The following is a 19,118-nucleotide window of genomic DNA, read 5'->3' on the forward strand; positions in this document are numbered from 1 at the left end:
GTACAACGACACGTCCCGCGGGTGGTGCTGTGCGTCGGTGACCAGGGCAGGGGTCAGATATCATCTGTAGCATCAGTACGGAGTAGACACAGACTTGATATAATAACCAGCGTTCCAACCAACACTGAACGAACGACAACCAACAGAGCACACTTTACTCAGCTTTGGCTGCCTGCTGGTAGTGGTTATCGGAGGCACACAGCGGCCGCTACGGGACAGATGGGTCAATGAGGCTGCCAGTGGGTCACGACTATTAAGAAAGAAAGAGCAATGTGAAGAATGAAGTCCCTGGGGCGAAAATTAGATGGTAATACGAAGAAGAAATGAGAGAGCGTGAAAAAGCGTAGGTGGGAGGCCATCGAGTGTGGAGATGGTGCAAATAGAGGGGGGAGCTTGAATGGGTCTTGGGTCTTTCCAAGTGTTTGTCCCCATGCCATGACGAGTGACCGTGTGACGGGCAGCTGGAGCCAGTGGTCAGTCATAGTCGGTGTCGGCTTACTAGGGTGTTCTCTGAGAACATGGGTGGTTATTTCAGTCGTAGGGTTACTTGCAGGGAATATTACATCGAAATCGATAGTGGTGTGGGGAAAGTCGTGGTAGGAAAGAAGGAGTGTAGGTCGGGTCGAGGATGAGCAAACAGAAAAAGAAGACGACCCTTGGTTGTATCGGCGAGGCGGTACAACCGAAAATTGTTGGGGGTTTGATTCCTTCCCAGGCAATGAACGTATCAATCTCAATTTGAGCTGGGTTGCTTGCATGTTTGCTTGAGGTGCCAGAGCTGCTAAATTTTGGCGCTCCTTTCCGCCCCTCCATGGAGATTTGCTAGTGACGGGACCGCCCTCATGGCATGGCGGGAGGTACATGCCGCACTCTGCTGCGTCTCGGACGGTACTTTCTTCATCCACGGTCCATGCTCTCCCCCCCCCTTGGCTTATGGTGGACTGAGATGCACGCAAGATGTGTCCATCCTTCTCTGTGGCCCGCTGATGGAGCGTGCTCGCTGTTCAACCCCAAGGAGGTATCTTGTCCGGCTTAGATCTAGAAGCGGCGGCCATGGCTGCGCGCGAATGGTGTTCCAGGTGGCCGGGAAGCAGGGCTTGCATGGCATGGCATGGCCTGGACGAGGATCTTGAGATGCAGCGGGTGGGATCAGAAGGAGGTGGTGAGCATCCATGACCAGCCTAGTTATTCCACCCACCCGCCCGCCTCGATACGATGCGCGCGATAGTGTTGGTGTCCATGAAGCGGATGCAGCATGCGTGTTGGTGTGGATCTGAACAGCCAGTCGGTCTGCTAGTCTGGCGCAGTTTGGGGGTTAAACTTTGCACGTCAACTGACCGCCTTATGAAGATGCCGTACCCTATCCTGGTGTCATTGGTGTAAGGCTATTATTCATCTATTTGCAAGAGGGCCTTGCTCGGGGGCAGGCTTGATCAGTTGCTGGCATTGCAGAGAAAATATATCACCTATCTGCACGACCCCAGTTAAGCCTCCGTAACACCAGACAGGTTCGTACGTGGTAGATGATTCTCAAGATCGCCTCCGGTGACAGTTGGCGGGAATAACCAAAACCGGGAATGTTGGGTTGGAAGAGGGGTCCCAAATTTAAGCAGCTAGAACAAACTCGAGGTAAGGCATGTTTGCGTAACTTAGGCGCCAGCTGCACCGGTGTGCTGTCACGAAAGTGTTACTACTGCTAGTGGTGGTGGTGGTGGTGGTGGTGCTTGCTGCAGCATGGGGCCGGCCTGGCTACGTTATTGCACCGCTCAGTCTGTGCTCTACGTATTCTGTACTCCGTATGGCATCTCTTTCAAGCACAAGGTGGTAGGTTTTTAGTGCGTAGAGAAAAGTGACGAGTCGGATTTTCGATGGGGGTGAAGCAGTCTGGCCTTTCGGATCATGATCGTCGCGGAATGGCCTCCTGTGTAAAGAAGAAGGGACCAAGCAAGGGGACTAAGGGAAGGTATTGCTGGCTGGCTAGCGAGGTTGGTAGGATCGACTGGCGATTGGATAAGACGAGATCGACTTTCACGTCTCCTAGTCCTGTTCTCGAAAAGACGGTGACGGTGACGTTAGAACACACCAGGGGAAGTTTCCGTGTTCCGCGATGGAAAAATGAGGAGCCAAAACGTGTTCAAGGCGTAGCTGGGATGGTTAGGGCGGCAGGGATCGGGTGGGGGAGCTTCATTGCAGCGGTGGAGAGGCCGTTTCTCGGTTTCCCTGCCTGCCACCCTGCTTCAGAATGGTGAGGTTGAAGTGGAGGTCGTCTCTCTGGTGCTTTGTGATGTGTCAGGGACAGGGAAGCAAAAGGAATGTGGATGTGCCATGGGTGCCCAATATCCAAATCGAATCGTCAAGCTTGGATGATGCCGTTTGCACCTAGTGCTTGTGCCTGTGCTGTGCTGTGCTGTGCTATGCATCGCATCGCAGCAAAGTGCAGTTCTGGGCTGGGCAATGCTGGCTGAACTGAGCTGGACCGGACCGCCTGTCCATGATTGGGGGCGGTTAGTGCCTTACCTCGCTTCCTCTCTATCCCTCTCTCTTCTCTCTCCCTGTCCATCTTCCTCTCTCTTTCTCATTTTCTCCCACTCTCTGTGACCGCTTTAGGTAGATGGAGGAGTATGAATTCAGCTGACTTTGGCCCGAAAAGTGTGCATGGAATTCCCATTCAAGGTAGGTTGGGGAGTAAGAAAGACACAGCAGATTTAGTCACAAGATAGAATGTGTTAGTTTGATCAAATTTTGCTCAGAGTATGTTCTGGGACGAAGAGGATACAGGAAAGAGAGGGGGATAACACCTGAGAAATTGCGCCTGAGAAGAGACAGACGAGACCTAATGGCGGAGAAAGATAAAACGAAGAGGTAAACAGGGGGGTTCATAAAAGTCAATTTGGCATTGACGATGAACGGCACTTGCCATCAGCCTTCATCTACTGAATGTTGAAATGCTAGTCCCTCCTTCCTTGCCCCCCAGTTCCGTCATTAAGGCAGTTGCACCTTGTCCTAGGCAACCCCTTCTTAATTCCGTCATCAAATAGACTTCTTTGATTTACGGTACTTACTCCCCTCCGGGAGGAACTTTATGGCAAGGGAAGCTGAGATAAAACAGGGTAATTTTTTTTCTTGCCATTTTTTATTCTTATTTTTATTATTATTATCAATTACCTGGATCATCCACATCTGGGGACAAGCCAAAATGTGGAGGGAAGAACGTCACGCGTGTGCCTGCCCAAGCCCTCGGAAGGTCGGGGTCCAGGACGAAGAATACCCAATCGAAGACGAGCGGGTTGTCTGAAGCCGCAATGCAGACTGGAAATCCGCAGATCCCAGTCCATGGATCGTTGATCTGTCCATTCAGAGTTCCGCCTGAGGCTCCGTCCTTCCGTCGATTCCTTTTCTTCGAACCAAACCCACGATCCGTGACCAGTGAGAGGGCTCCTGCATAGTGCAGTGTTTCGTCAGCTGTAATAAGAAACCATTCGGGGGCTACTGCTGTTGTTGTTGAGCCTATGTTACAAGGTTGCAAGACTGGGGGTGGTGTTGGTGACGCCTCGTTGGACAATCACAGCCAGGCTACTTCTTGACCCAAGTCATGACATACATAGCAGAGGGTTTTTTTTAATTTTTTTTATTCTTTATAAACGGTTTAGCTCGTGATGGCAAGGTCAGCCTAGGTGAGTACCAAGGTGAAGAGGGAAGTACTTGGCTTCAGAAGAGCAGAGAGCGGAGAGCGAAAACAGAGCCAATCTGGACCTAGCGGAAGGAAGCACCAAGTCCCTGGCACCGTACCTGCCTCCCCTGTTGCTCACAGAAACATGCCGACCGTGGCGCTAGGCCACGCTACCTGACGGGCGTGAACAGCCATGTATCCAGTCACAATAATACCACAGAAAAGTACCTACTGACTCCACCGGCACTCGTACCCCTCGCTACCTATCTCCCCGTCCAGCTCCACCATGGTTTCTTCTTGCTGAGTTCTGGCTCCATTCGTTTTCCTCATCTGGGCTAATTAGCAGGCCATCCCATGGCAGGCACACCACCATGCCATTTCGAATTGCTTCTCACCTGTCCATCACCATCATGACCAACCAGTACCGTCCTATCGTCAGTGTCCAACAACCAACCCAGCACGGCATAAATGAAGAACTTCATCTTCTCTGCTGTTACTGATATCAAATTGATTCCGTCTTGAAGCCTCTACCTAGCGCGGACACATGTTGCGCATTTCCTCCCGAGCCCACCTCGGCCATCACGCCGCTGACAAACTCGCCATGCGCATGCACACTACGGTTGAATTGCTCTTCCTTATTTGGCCATTGACCTTTTGTGGATGCTATCTAGACCAATTTCTGAGTTCCCCAGGCCTTATACCCTCCATCAGGCCCTCCCATCTTCTCTATTGGGGGCTAGATGCAATGATCACAATGCCCCTGCTCTTGGTTCTCGTCATCTCATCAAATGGACCTTCCGATGATGCAATGAACGCCCGTTGGCTCATCCAACGAGACAAGTATGATCTGGTTTTCCCCCCAAAGTTTCCGCCTTTTCCCTCTCCAAGCCAGCCATGCGAACCAGGGCGAAAACATTCCACCCACAGATCCAGACGGGTATCCCAAACGTCACCGTTATTCAGATGGAATCTATGTGGCTGCAGCCCACTGCACATAATGGTCAATATGTGGTTCTTTCCAAGCTCCGGCTCTCCGATCCCATGTCCGCCCGAGAACTCACCCATCGACATTGCAAAGGCCAAGCCCTCTGCCTCACACTGGGACTCTTAGCCGGGCATTTGTTCCAGTGGTTTAACACTGTCGAACCGGCTGGACCCCTGCAAACAATGCTTGCGATGGGTGCCACACGCTGGCTGGCGGATTGCTGCCGAGACACCTGGATGTGTGCATGAATGGCGATCTGCCCATTCTCTCGACAAGGCATTGGATTCTACCCGCAGAGGAAAGGCCGACTTTTTTGTGATGAAATGTCTTTTGCTTGGACCCGTCAGCCTGGACATTCAACGCTATCACCGCACTACTACCCAGCACGACAAGCCAGCCAGCAGCGTGTACCTGGCCCGTCGATGGTCCCTCGCACACCTCACCTTGTCCAACGAACCACGCTAGCCAGTTAGTTGCCTAGTGTCCAGGTAGCTTCCATGAGCCTGGTCCAAAGGACATCGTCTTCAACCCCAATCAACTTCTATTGCTTCCCCCGGAGACACGCACAGGGGGGGCCAAATCCCGGCCGATTTGTGTTTGTCCTCTTACGCTCCACTGACCAAGTCGAAGGGGAAAAGCCCAACATGCCGCACTGTTTGATTTTCACAAAGTCGGTCAGAAGGGCGGTGTTGGACAACCTCCCCGTGAACTGCAGTATGCAGAGGGGGCCGTTTCTGGGGGAGGGAGGGGCACAGCAGTCCCTCTTCTCTATTTAGACATATCTGACTGTTGCTGACCGTTGTCCACAGTCTACACACCCAGAAGAGTCCATATGTGCGAAATAGGCACGCAATGGAGGTCGTGGAGCGCCAGTCGTGCCCCCGTCCTTGCTGGCGACGGAGCTACACTAACGTAATAACGGTTGCGGAGCGCATCGTCATCTCGCTGTGCCAGTGGGAATGACAACCGCCGGGTGAGTCTCGGCCGAGCAGCCTTGCTACCATGGTCGTCTACACGTCTCGGTTATCACTCTTTAAACGGACTGTCCGGAGGTAGCTGCGAAGCATCCGTCGCTTCTGTCCGTCATTGCTGGGTTCTACCAAGGAAATTTTATCCAGGCATATCCCGGTCTTTCTCTGCCATTCTGGTCTGGCTCGTCAGTCAGAACCTTTTTACCTCTGTGCGGCAAGCATGGCTAGCCCTCCTGGAAAATAGCGTCTCTGCATGGCACGTCACAAAGAAGCAAAAAACCGAGAAGGGTAAGGAGCAGAGAAGGGGAAAAAAAAAAAAAAAAAAGGCAAACTTCCAAAGGTCAAGGTCCCAGTCAAAGCCAAGGCACACAGGCAGGACAGCGAGACACTGGGTACCGCGGTGTCAGCGGGGACTTGTACAGCTACATCCCTCTGATCCCGAACGAGAGCCACCGGTCGACTAAGCCCTGTCATGTCTGAGCACCTTATGGCGCCGAGATGGAGCGACCCCCCGGTGTTCCCTTGTCTCCATGCACCCCGGCCGCACACTTCCACCGCAACCCAACAGCAGCTTCAACATGTATCCCAGTCGCCGTTCATCTTCCTCCACCACCACACCCCCATGCACCTTAAGCTCCCCGGCAAGTTGCCAGGGCTGGATAAGAACGCTATGCCGCCATGGGATAACTACGCTAGGGCTGGACAGAAAAAAATCAAATAGACCTGGCTCCTCCCTACCTTGTCTGGTAGTCTTTGTTGTGTAATGAACGGTTACATTGGAGCAATAGAACTGCGAGCTTCCTGACGATTCTCTTCAATCTTACTTTCTTATTCTAATCGATACCTCCGCCAGCCAAACCCTTCTGCTAAGGTGTCGAACCAACCTTCTCCGGGCAAAGACATCATTTAACCACGCTACCTCAATACACGAGCCCAAACTGATCCCGGCTTTTGAACGTCCCGGCTCTTCAGAATCTTTACATACCGAATAACGAAGCTCAGACGCAGCATCAGTACCTTAGTTCTGAGCAGACGAGAACAATTCCTCGCGGACAGTCTGCGAAGCGACAGCATCTCCCGAGCTGGCCCACGTTTGTTATAACCAGCTACTTTTCAGTGCGTAAGATCTTCTTTGGCCATTCATGATCCCGGATTTATTTTCCAGAGTTATGAGTGGTCCGTTCCGTTGCATCTCATCCCACCTGTCACCGCGTCTAATCCTGACCCATCAGCACTGCCAGCCTCCAACATTTATCCTCGTGGCCACCTAGTCTTTCATCTCTAGCTATTCATCATCACCACACCTTGGAAGAAGTGCATTTCTATCACGCGAACTTGTCGTCCATCACCCCTCACAGAAAAGTCAATCGAGACGGCTTAACTGCATCAACTCCAGACGCCAGTTTCGCCAACGCCTAACCACCACACACCCTCCCACAAGCGAAGACGCCTGCAACCCACCTGTTCTCTGCGTGTTAAGGTCAAGAGTCTTTTCCATCATCGAACGGCTACGTCCAGCCGTTGACGGAGCCTCCTGATCCTACTATTCTATCCAACGATCGACTTCTAGCATTTTTGGGACTGTTGGCTTCGACCCAGTTAGTCCCACCCACAGACGACAACCTGGCGGTCTCAGCAGCTATTCGGTCTTTTGGACAACATCCTCAACGTAGCCGTGAGGCTAAAGAGAGCGATTACGCACAGGCGAATCTGTCAACTGCATCTCGACAATCTTCTCTGGAAAACGGACAGTCACTCGAGCAGGCAACTCCCGTGGTGAAGCAGGAATTCTCAGCTTCGAGCATTGGTCGGGGCGGTCAATGTCCGGGCCCCCAAGGCCAGGAGTGTGTAGGGGACCAGGTCTCGATGTCACAGAGAGGCCCTGCACCTACATCTCGACCTCCGTCACAGTCACCTCCTCGCGCTCCATTCTCCCACGGTCTCCACACACGAGATATCCCGGGCCAGCCTCAGGATGGCCCCGCTAGAGAGCCGTATCCTCAACGGTCTTTGGGGATTCGAGGCTTGATCAACCCTTCAGAGGCACAGACGGAAGGGCATCAAGGCGAATTGCAGAACCAACGCCCTAACGATCCCCAGAGTTCGCCCTATGGTGTGCCCTCCAGACAGTATGGCACTCCTGGCGATCGTCCGTACGCGTTTTCTGGCCCACTAGGTTCCCAGCCGGCTACGCCGGCCGGCCATCCAGTGACAACACCTTTGGGCCATACCCCATCGGAGAGCTCGCCGAAAGGAGGAGGATTCCCCTTTCCGACAATGGCCAGACAGGTTCTTAGTCCCAGAGAAGCACGAGCAGCCAGCGTAAGTCAGGCGAGTGTGAGAGGTACCGAGCCGCAACAAACTCCATTTCTACCTCCTGCAGCGCCGCGAACAAAACGACCTTACCCGGGAGAGGAGGGTCCTACCGAGCCGATGCGCTCGGCACCCGGTCTTCCGTTCTCTGGCCCTCCGTCACTTGGTCCTCCCTCATCGACAATGGGGCCAATGGTAACCCCGCCGCGGTCCATGTCACAACCAATGATCGGACAAGCACCACACGCTGACCGCCCTCAACTTCCATCGATGCCTAGAAACCCTCACAGCCGAGGACTAGAATACCCGAGCCAACCAAGCATGATATCTCCTGGTCCCAATTATCCTCCACAGACTCCGGTGGACAGACCTGCGTGGCCTGCACCAGGTAGTGGAACGGCGCTTTACCAAAGCTTGCGGTCCGAATCCGCGAAAGCCGCTATGGAAGGTGGCATGATGGTTAGAATCGGAGGAGATGACGACGGTATACTAGTACCCGTCGACGTTCACCAGGCATCGAAGCAAGCGGACGAGAAAAGGCAAAGAAACGCCGGTGCGTCAGCTCGATTCAGGCAGAGGAAAAAGGAGAGGGACCAAGAGCAGCAGGCCAACATGCACAAGTTAGAAACGAGGACGAGGGATTTGGAATCTCGGTTGAGGGAGTTGGCTCAAGAGAGGGACTTTTACAGATATGAGCGGAACCGGTTGCGCGAGGTGGTCCTTCGTACACCGCTTAGTGAAATGGCAAACGGACCCCCGAGCCCAACGTCATCCAGAAGCGGAGGGTCGATGGCAGAGACCAGTCCTCTGACGCAGGCGCCCATGCTGCCTCATCAACAACAGCAGGGGTACGCTTCGAGCGAGTCATCCGTGGAACGGCCGACACGACGGCGACGAACCGATTCGGCGCCGACTCCAGAGTTTTCGATCCCTTCGTACGGGACGCCGGTCCCTCAAGCAGGGAATTTGCCGCCCATGCAAGCTGCTGCATATGGCATGATGCAGCAACGCCCACCCTCAGCGGCACCTGGCGGCGAAAGGTTGCCTCCCCTCCGAGCTATGGAGGGTCCCTTTGGAGCTCCCGGCCCAGACTCGGGGATGGTTACAACTGCCGGCGGCGGCGGCCCCATGTATCCCAGCTACACCCGTATTCCCCATGAGACTGGCTTCGCAAGCAGGCCCCCGGGCCCACCGCCTCACCATGGACCTCACGGCCATGATCAGGGAGGGCGGTAAGAAACAACACGACAGAACAAGGCACCTGTTAAAATTTGAGGTTTTGTTTTTTTACTTTTTTTTTTTTTTTTTTTTTTGGACATTTCGACATTCGTTACTTTATACCCACTTCGCTTCGCTTCACTGCTTCGACTCGTTCGTATCGTATGGCTACAGATTTATAATAAGGAGGGCGGCCTCAAAATGAACTTTTTGGATTCACGGGTTTTCCAAAGACACGCATAGTTGGGCAACCGACGCGGATGTTTTGTGGGTTGTTATTGGAGTTGGCCACCATGCAGAGAGGGAAGAGGAGGGTTCATAAGGACAGAGAAAAACCAAAAGAAAAAAAAGGGACTTGATCCAACAGAATTGATTTGTTTCCGGACAGCATTGAATCGGAGTTGTAGCACGCCTTTAAGGGCGGAGTCGAAGAAACGGACTTGACTCCCCAACATTACATGTTTCTGGTGTTTTGGCTTGTTGTTTTCGGGGTAAGCCATATTTGCAGTGTTGGCAACGTGTCTTTTTGTCTCTTTTTCTCTCTCTTTCTCTCACTCGCGCTATCTCTCTTTCTGGAGGTCTGTTTATGTATGCTACCTTTTAGATGCGGTCATTGTCGTTGTCGATGGATACCTATTTGATTGTGGTGGAACTTTGTACGTGGTATGTTTGTTACATGTTCCAACCAAAAGCTCTCTGGGTGTGTATATCGTGCCTAGGTTAAAACAGTACTAGACAGTCGAGTGTTAGAAAACAACAACAACAACAACAACAGCAATGGCAACAGTAACAAAATTGCATGATTGAATTGACAAGGGACCGGTTTCTGATGGCCCAACTCTGGTGAGGTCACCTTGGAAAAAAGTGTAGGGGGGGGGGGGGGGATGACGAGAAGACGGCGGCAGTGCGCCCGGCGTGGGGGCTTTCCAGAGGGGTGTTGCTTGACCACCCCTACCCAAACTAGGGTGGCTTCTAGGCCAAGTGTGGAAATGGGAGAGAAGACAAGGCCGTACGTACGGGGTTACTCGTGGAGAGGTGGTCGTGTTAAGCCAAGCAAAGCTGCTGGGCAAGTCAGCTTATGCCACAATGCAAGTCATCCCTCCATTATCGGTGCTGGCCATGATCGACCGGCCGGTCCACGCCTCCCATAAACGGTGGAAGTGAATCTGGAAAGGAAATAAGTAAACCAAGGCAATTAGACGCTCTCCTCAACGACAGCCTATTAACTGACAGGGCGGGTGTGAGATTTGGGGCATCATGCCGGCATTGTCTCTCGAATTTGACAAGCGTCGCAGGCGTCACAACCGTCAGCCACGTCATTACACCACCTCGAAACCCAACCACCCCCCTCTCACGTTTTGCGAGAGAGGTTACCAAGGACGTGAAAGGGGAAACGATACAGTCTAAGCCAACGCATTGCCCCGTCGGGGGGTTTCTCACGCTAGGTCGGGAACTATTGCTGCGAGAATTTCTCCCCCTGAGGATTGAAAGCTGTCTCTCCATGTAGCACACGAGTTGTGCCCGCGTAGGTGGGAGAAGAAGCGCGTGTATGTGTGTGTAGAGTGGTGGTGGTGGCGGTTGGGATTGCAGTCCAAAGAAATGGGTGGGAGACGGCAGGGGGTGAATGTATGAAAACAGGTAATGTCTGATTTTAGCCAAGCCTGGGCTGGCGACTTCTCAATGTGTATTGAACCGTCCGTCCCGTGGTCTGAGCGGCTTGACTCGGCTGTTTCTGTCGGGCTTCTCTACTGCTTCTTTTCTTGATGTACGCCCGATAGGTAAATATGACGGCTTGATCCCCAATTAGGAAAGGGGAAAAAAACCGTCATCAGCTGTTTACCATTCGAGGAGGTGCTTTGTTGCCTGTCAGGTTGGTTGGGTGCTGGTGCACCACGGTTCAGGGTCTCCAACGTCAGAGAGAGACACACACGGGGAATAAGGGCCCCCCCCCCCTCCTACTCCTCCTCCTCCTCCTAGCATCTCCCCCCCCTCTGGGGAGGGAGGACATTGACTGACAAGGACGGGGACCCGGGAGACGGAATCGGGGAGACGGGAAACGGGCATCTTAACCCCCCCACTTTCCAGCTTCCAGACACTCCGTTGGAGCTACACTTGCATGACCCATGCACCGGGTACGCCCCACCGGGTGCATCCACCTTTGTGCCGTTACTGTTGTCAACTGCTGCTGCTAGCAGCTACTACATACATAATTGGCACTGCTGCACCGGACGGGCCGCGGGGACGCAGGCTAAGAAGTTTGACTACTGGTGCTGGTTGAAGGCATATGCAAACGCACAACCATTTCTGTCCGTATTGAGTAGCGGACATGAATGTGTTTGACTGAATGGGTAGGGGGGGTGTCTCCTGTGACAGATTATCGATTTTTGGTATGGAAAGGCGCACCGCGGTTAACCCCTGCGGAGCAAGACTCCGAGCGACAACCTAAAGTACGGAGGGGGCTTTTTGGGGGGACGGGGAGAGCTTCCCGACAAGGATGATGAGTGAGCGTTTTGACGATTGGGGCTCCGAGCACATCTTTCCCCCCCTCCTCCTTTTCCCTTGCGTCCCCGGCGACGATGACATTTCCCCTTATTCTTTTGTTGTTTTTGATGTTATTTTTCTCCAATCTTTGACCATTACCAAACGCATTGGCACTTCTGGAAGCTTTCTCTGCCCATTGCCAATTTGTCAATGTTACCTTTCTGCACCAGTGCCTCCTGCATACGCCCCCATTAGTTATTTATGGCCAGGAGGTCTTTGGGGAGGACGAAAGGCACTCGCTTTTGATTTGCATCTCGATTGAGTTTTTTTTTTTTTTTTTTTTTTTTTTTCTCCCTCTTTTCGCTCGGTGATGAAGTACCATTTTTAGATCTGTTCAACGCCGATGCAGCATCCTCGTTTACTTTCTTGGCTCTGTCACACCAACAAGAAACAAGAAAAACAACAAGAAGAAGCAGAGTCATTAACTAGCATGGCATTTCCATTCGAGTGGTTCCGACGTCTTTGGAATATGATTAGCTGATTTGGACTCAAACCGATAACGACAAATAGAACTGTAGGATGCGGTAGTGGCCGAGAAGCCTTTTCAGCCTCAGGGCTTGGCACCGGCACTTTGCTGCTTTTCCATGGCTGCAATCCTCTTCGGGCCGTCCTTGCAGACAGGCAGCTTTGCGCCATTTATTTCGACCTTGTGTAGCTGTCGTTGTGGTCTTCGGCCCATACTAGCCCATTTTATGCAACACTACCGAAAGAAACACGTGGGGATCAATTTGCGCTGATGAGCTTCCTAACTTGCCTTCTGTTGTGCTTCTGCTCGGACGATTGGAAAAGAACCGCGGGCCCGGTCGTGTTCACGGTCTGACCTGCATTCTACAGCCGTCGAGGGGTCCTCAAGTAGAGGTACATCGCTCAGCTTGAAGCACGTTCCTCACCTTGTCCCTGTTCTTCTGTGCCATTTGGGAGGCCCTTTTTTTTCCTTTTCCTTTTTATTGTTCTTGCTTTTTTAGCGATCCAAGTCTCAGAGATTACACACACACACACCCCTCTCAAACACCCCCTGAAAAACTAGGGACTGCCTTGGCTTACCTTGCCTTCTCATCGCCGATAGATAACACAAAGCTGCAGCATTTCGGCACTGCGGTCAACAGATAGGCGCCCGTTGTCCTCTTACACAGCGACAACAACAACAACAATAATAACAGCCCCCAGCCTAATCCCGGAGCCGCGGCGGTGGGGTTTGGTGTAAGAAAAGAAAAAAAGAAAAAAAAGGAGGAAAAAAAGAAAAGAGGGGCACCCATCAGGTACGATCGGATTCCGGAACTGTGGTCCTGTGAAGTTTCCCCGCATCATGCTACCTTGCCCAGCGGGACTACTTCGGCAGCCGCGGGATGACCTCACCGAATAACATGCATCGTCCCCTCTCGTTCTCGCGAACCATGTCCCCTTCCACAAGCTCCGTGGTTTCCGACTTGGCCCGCCGTCTGGCCTCGTCTACCTCTCCCGGGATACCCCACGCACCGTGTCGTCGCCTTCGGCTGCCTGTCACCGCACCTCTGCTGAGTGCTCATCAATGCGTCTCATTCTCATCCACGTCGCGTCAAAGGACGACGACGACGCAGCTTGCCGCTCCAAACGGACTGTCCTGGTCTCAGCCCTGTGGTCTCTTCATCAACAACGAGTTCGTTGAGAGCTCCGACGGCCGGACCCTGACTACCGTTAACCCCTTGTACGTTATCTGACCGACCAACTGCGTGAATCCGTGCTGATGCGGGATAGTAATGAAGAAGACATCTGCTCCGTGTATGCCGCTGCTTCCGAGGATGTTGACAAGGCCGTTGCCGCCGCCCGCGCTGCCTTTGCGCACTCGTCGTGGAAGCGCATCTCCGGCACTGACCGTGGGTACCTGATGATGAAGCTTGCTGACCTCGTCGACGCCAACCTGCAGACGCTGGCCACTATCGAGACGCTCGACAACGGAAAGCCGTATTCTGTTTGTCGCGATGTCGACGTTCCTCATTTCTCCGAGGTGATACGCTACTACGCCGGCTGGGCTGACAAGTTGCATGGCCAGACGATGGATGTGGGGTCTGGAAAGCTGGCCTACACCATCAAAGAACCGCTCGGCGTCTGCGGTCAAATTATCCCGTGGAATTACCCGCTTGACATGGCGGCTTGGAAGCTGGGCCCCGCTCTTGCTTGTGGAAACACGATCGTGCTTAAGCTGGCCGAGCAGACTCCACTATCCATGTTGTACGTTGCGAAGCTCGTCAAGGAAGCCGGCTTCCCGCCCGGTGTGATCAACGTCATAAACGGGTATGGCCGAGATGCGGGAGTCGCTCTCGCGAGCCACCCGGATGTCGACAAGGTCGCCTTTACCGGAAGTACCGCCACGGGAAGGGAGATTATGAAGCTGGCCGCGAGAAGCTTGAAGAACATTACCCTCGAGACCGGTGGGAAATCGCCCCTGATCGTCTTTGAAGACGCCGACCTGGACCAGGCCGCCAGGTGGTCTCACGAGGGCATCATGAGCAACCAGGGTCAGATCTGCACCGCTACCTCGCGTATTCTGGTCCACGAGGACGTGTACGATTCTTTTATTGAAAAATTCGTCTCTACGGTTCGCAATATCTCCGTTGTCGGCGACCCATTTGACAAGATCACCTACCAAGGACCGCAAATCACAAAAGCGCAGTACGACCGCGTGTTGGCATACATCCAGACCGCCAAGGACGAAGGCGCCACCATCGCCACGGGCGGGGAACCTGCACCGCAGGCGACAGGTAAAGGGTTCTTTGTCCAGCCGACCGTGTTCACGAACGTGGCGACCTCAATGACGGTCTACCGCGAGGAGATCTTTGGGCCCTGCGCGGCTATCGTCAAGTTCAAGACGGAGGAGGAGGCGCTACAGATGGCGAACGACACCACGTACGGTCTCGGCGCCGCGCTATTCACCAAGGACCTGGCGAGGGCACACCGAGTTGCGCGTGATATTGAGGCAGGAATGGTGTGGGTGAACAGCAGCAACGACTCGGACTTTCGTGTGCCGTTTGGGGGTGTGAAGCAGAGCGGGATCGGGAGAGAGCTAGGGGAGGCTGGGTTGGCGGGCTACTGTAACATCAAGGCTGTGCATGTCAATCTGACGGGCAAGTGAAGGGGTTGCCACAAATACTAGAGTGGGGGATGTGAATGTATCACCAGAAAGATGTCAGACGGGCGTCGGCTGATGACAAGATAGTGTTCAGATATATCTCGAAAACGAGGTTACCACCGGGGATAGCCAGTGCGATTGAGAAAAGAGTAAAACAAGGATATCAACGGAGATCAAGAGAAACCCTGTGATGGGCGACGACAGAGGCAGTGACGGTAAGGCCAGGCGTTGACGCCTTCAGCTTTGTATTGCGTGTCTCCATGTCAAGCCATCTGATGTAAGGGCAATGTCTTGTGGTCTCGTCCGACTTTGGTAGCATGAAAAAAACGTTCCAACGGACGCGAAAGCTTGGGATGAAGCACTCGAGAACAAAAATTTCCACCCCAAAAAAATAGAAGCCAATCATGGCCGTCGTTTCGCGAGGGAAACCACCACTTCGTATTGCACGTGCCGCTGGTTGGGCAACCAGATTACGCTTTGAGTCGTGTTAACTGTTGAGCTTGGCTCTGAACTATGGACTTGCTCAATATGAGATGTAGGGCCCTTGCTTCGTTCCCCCTACCTCCCAACCCTGCAAAAAAAAACTCCAAGGACTGACTGTCCCCGATGGGAAAATCGGCCGATGCTCGGCGCGGCTTCATGTACTGTTCAAGTGCCAGCAAATCAGTGGTTTGAACGAGCGAATCCCTTATGCCCTTACCCCCCAAGGTATACTTACAATCGAAATTGGGTTCCGATGAAATGAGAGGTGACCTAATAACGACATACTTAGAGCCTTCATAGCCTTTCGGGTACTGTGACCCTTGAGTCAACATGACAGTTGACCGTCTGGGCCGCGGCGGCCTTCCTTGCGTATCTCTTCCCTTCTTGTCATGGGTAAGTAACCCTGATATAGTCGGTTTCCGCCTAGAATGTTCGAGCAGCGTGTGGTGTTTGCAAGATGCGCAGGAATGAACAAAATTATAGCGGACGATTCATACGGATTTAGAAGAGAGGCGTGGGCCAGGTTAAGGTCTTGGGAGGTAATGTGTTATAGTACACAAATCTTGTTTAATAACATGTTTTGATCCTAGCCTTCCCGCTTTCTATACGCCCGCGGCATCTGCTGATATTTTTCGGAGCTGTATGCGCAACGGCCCAACAATCGTAGGGATCTGGGAAAGAATTTGCTTGGTCGTCAGCTGCAGTATCAGAGCTTCATGGTATTCTTATAATTTTCAGGCAGACGATGACCGAGTAATTGATCTTAGCGTGGTGGCCCAGAGAACGTTGCTCGCCTTCGCGAATGAAGATTACAGCAAGTTTGGAAGGTGTTATAATGCTACTTCAACCGTCAGTAGATAATTCAGAAATTTGCTGCTGTGCTCATGTACATTGTCTAACGGCGCGGCTTGTCACTCAGGCTATACAGTGAGATACTCAAATCCTTTTAAGCTTGGGCCGGTGAGAGTCGGAATATTTGACAAGCAAAGTGGGCAGGAAAGCTGTAGACGCAAGTTGAACCGGCGGGTTCCGTACGACGATTCAAAAACGGTTTGAGCGAGTTTGACTGTAGCATGTCCAGGGAGTGGGAAACCCAACTAAAAACGTGAATTTTCAATTCTGAGAGGCGGCGTCCGTTGTTGTTGGTTCAAAGACATCAGTTATTTTATTCTTTGGGAGGGGTAAATAGGGATTATAAAGACGAAGTAGAAGAGCAGCAACATGGAGGAAGGGTCCACATTTACAACACAGTACTAAGCTGAGGACTGCAACACAGTAGTACATTCTTGTACCTTCAATGTTACTACTCGTCTCAGATGGCCAGTAGTGCATAATACAAAATACTTTTCAACCGCATAGTTCTTTTGGTAATGGTAAAACTTGATTCGCGTGGTTTGTCTTTTCGTCATCTTACCGCATTTTCGAACTATATGATCGATGTTGGTCAAGGAAAGGGCGTCTCTTTGCACCAATTGTGGTCTCAGGAGGCATAATCAGCAGACATAGCTTCGTATCTCGTCTCCCGGTATCAGTAGGCCTAGGCCACACCATATGATGCTCTTTCGGCACAGGTTAACAGGCTGCACACAAACCGCTCAAGTGGCGCTGTCATATAGAAGAAACAAACCACGAGCTCCATCTAGAGTAGCATGGCCACACTTACACTTACACTTCGGAAGCTTCGTCGCTGGTGTTCGGTAAAATATGCCCAAATTTAACAATAAGGACTGCGATGAACTAGTAAGCATCAAACATGTCACCTTGGATGGCTGTTAGTATCGCATCTCTAGCACTTGAACAGGGTGGTGGGTCGGCGCTGGGCACCCGGGAAGACCGCGCCCTCGGGGCTTGGGCAACAGTTACTAGTCTGTAGTATACGCCAATGTTACTGGCTTATGCAAATGTATATAAGTATTTGTTGTCTAGTATGGCTAAGTGCATCATATCGCGGTATGCTATTTGCTGGTTAACTGCTGTACAATCCCATCGAGACCCGACCTGGTACCTCTGTCCCGCTCCTACCCGGGCAAGTCTCGAAGGTACCCTTATCATCTAAGGGTATGTTTCGCGAAAGAGAAAAGCTTGTCAACATACTTGTGCTCCTAAGAATCATTGATATTGGTAAAATTTGTACGGTTTGGGGAGCATATCTAGGTTTCTTCGCGTTTGTCCAACGTCGTAGCCGAACATGTCGGTACGGGAGAGGCGACCAACAATGCAGTGGCAACGTCTTTGAACTTGTTTATGTTCATAAATCGTGATCATATTTCCCTGGGTTCAGCTGAGTTATGGAAGATTAATTGGCACAAAGTCATTCAAATTCATGGTCGCCTCTGCCAGTCCAAAGTTACTACTGACCATCGCGTGCCTCAATATCAAAACGACGTTCATTTCTTGGTGAGAGCCTGGAAAAGTTGGAGAAATTGATTTAAACAGCTATCTTATTCAACTAGAAGGGCCGTCAAATGACGAGTTTACCTTAGTAGCCCGTCAGCTCGCCTGATCCTCACACCACGTATCTCGGGAAGATGATGTGAAACAAGGATCTGGTCACTAGGGGTTCGGGGAATTATTGTTTGCAGCTTAGTGGAGTTATCAAGTCCAAAAAAAAAAAAAAATAACATGGCATAGGTATACTTAAAATTGTCAAGTAGTATATGATCAAATGAAGCCATAACACCAATGCTGCGCTCAATGAGGCTCAAAGCCACGACAATTATGTAATTACAAGAACGGCGCGATGAATCTATTTTGTTTCCAGAGCATGGCATATTAACACTGCAGATGTCCACCGAAACAAGTAATAATGTCATTCCTTGGCTGACAAAAATGGGTCACAGGGTAAACATGACGATAGGTGGGGCGTCTGCCAGCGGCACTTATAAGGGGGAAGGAAGATGACACTATACACAGCAGAAACCCGTCCGGCTCAAGATCCTCAATTGATACTTCTCCTTTAGTTTGGAGAACTGACCAGCTCTCTCTGATAACGCCAGACTTACGCTTCCCGAGCACAAAACCCCGCGGCTACGCTTTGTTCAATATGACAAACGGCATTGGAATATGACGCGCGGATGAGTATCGGCTTACCGTCTACCTTTCGGACGAACAAAGTCGAGTATTAGCCCCCTGTACCTGCTACTTGTGCCACACTTGGCAAAACGCCCATCAAAACAATCACATACATGTTGTGTCTTTAGCAGGCTCATTGGCGCTGCTTGCTACGGCCAGGGTCCTCAAGGCTTGTGGGCTCTCCCATACCCTGCCGGTAAGAACATTGCCTCGGTACCATATCAAGAAGATTATCTAGTACTTGAAAACACACTAATTTGGAGATACGGGAAGCCCTAATAATACTTCAGTGTTCGATTTCATGTGGCTCAACATTAACAGCTTGTCCGACGGATGCCAAAGGCAGAGAATTAATTTATGGAGCAGGGAGAGGTTATTACGGTCCGACCAAGAGACTATTCTGGTTTCTCTGAAACTCTGAACTCGCGCTGGATTGATGTTACTACGAATCTGCCTTCATTTGAGGGCAACACTTGACAAGTCAACCGAACTGGATTCATCAGAGAATACCTGATGTACCATTACACATGACAATGGTCCCCGGGAAAGCCTTTCCTGAAGATAAAAAAAAGTTTGAGAAGCGTGCCTGATAATATAAGTTGGTCTTTAGATTGCGTCTGACATACCCCCTTGCATAACACCCTTCCCGAAAATCCCGAAAGTGCGGTCCTCCGGGTGAGATCCCCACCGCCGATCCGCCCCGTCCTCCACCCCACGGCGCCGTGACCGTAAAAAAGCAGCCACCCCGGAAAGCCCCGC

The 19,118-nt window shown here is 51.9% G+C and overlaps 4 protein-coding genes across 4 annotated transcripts; 3 read left to right on the top strand and 1 right to left on the bottom strand.

Annotated features, from left to right (window-relative positions):
• Nucleotides 1-4,564: 4,564 nt before the first annotated feature.
• Nucleotides 4,565-4,903, top strand: CTRU02_212997 (uncharacterized protein; the record flags this gene model as incomplete). Its single annotated transcript, XM_070205955.1, has 1 exon — nucleotides 4,565-4,903. The coding sequence occupies one exon, from the start codon at nucleotides 4,565-4,567 to the stop codon at nucleotides 4,901-4,903; it is 339 nt and encodes a 112-aa protein (XP_070060348.1).
• Nucleotides 4,904-7,492: 2,589 nt separating this feature from the next.
• Nucleotides 7,493-9,175, top strand: CTRU02_212999 (uncharacterized protein; the record flags this gene model as incomplete). Its single annotated transcript, XM_036721561.1, has 1 exon — nucleotides 7,493-9,175. One exon carries the CDS (start codon nucleotides 7,493-7,495, stop codon nucleotides 9,173-9,175), a length of 1,683 nt encoding a protein of 560 aa, XP_036586729.1.
• A 1,075-nt stretch (nucleotides 9,176-10,250) lies between these two features.
• Nucleotides 10,251-10,660, bottom strand: CTRU02_212998 (uncharacterized protein; the record flags this gene model as incomplete). The annotated part of the gene is made up of 2 exons (XM_036721560.1): nucleotides 10,251-10,323; nucleotides 10,389-10,660. The coding sequence occupies 2 exons, from the start codon at nucleotides 10,658-10,660 to the stop codon at nucleotides 10,251-10,253; spliced, it is 345 nt and encodes a 114-aa protein (XP_036586730.1).
• Nucleotides 10,661-13,062: 2,402 nt separating this feature from the next.
• CTRU02_213000 (putative aldehyde dehydrogenase) lies at nucleotides 13,063-14,807 on the top strand (the record flags this gene model as incomplete). Its single annotated transcript, XM_036721562.2, has 2 exons — nucleotides 13,063-13,382; nucleotides 13,433-14,807. The coding sequence occupies 2 exons, from the start codon at nucleotides 13,063-13,065 to the stop codon at nucleotides 14,805-14,807; spliced, it is 1,695 nt and encodes a 564-aa protein (XP_036586731.2).
• Between the last annotated feature and the right edge of the window lie 4,311 nt (nucleotides 14,808-19,118).

Source organism: Colletotrichum truncatum (assembly GCF_014235925.2).
Source record: "Colletotrichum truncatum strain CMES1059 chromosome Unknown Contig_0009, whole genome shotgun sequence".
NCBI lineage: Eukaryota > Fungi > Ascomycota > Sordariomycetes > Glomerellales > Glomerellaceae > Colletotrichum > Colletotrichum truncatum.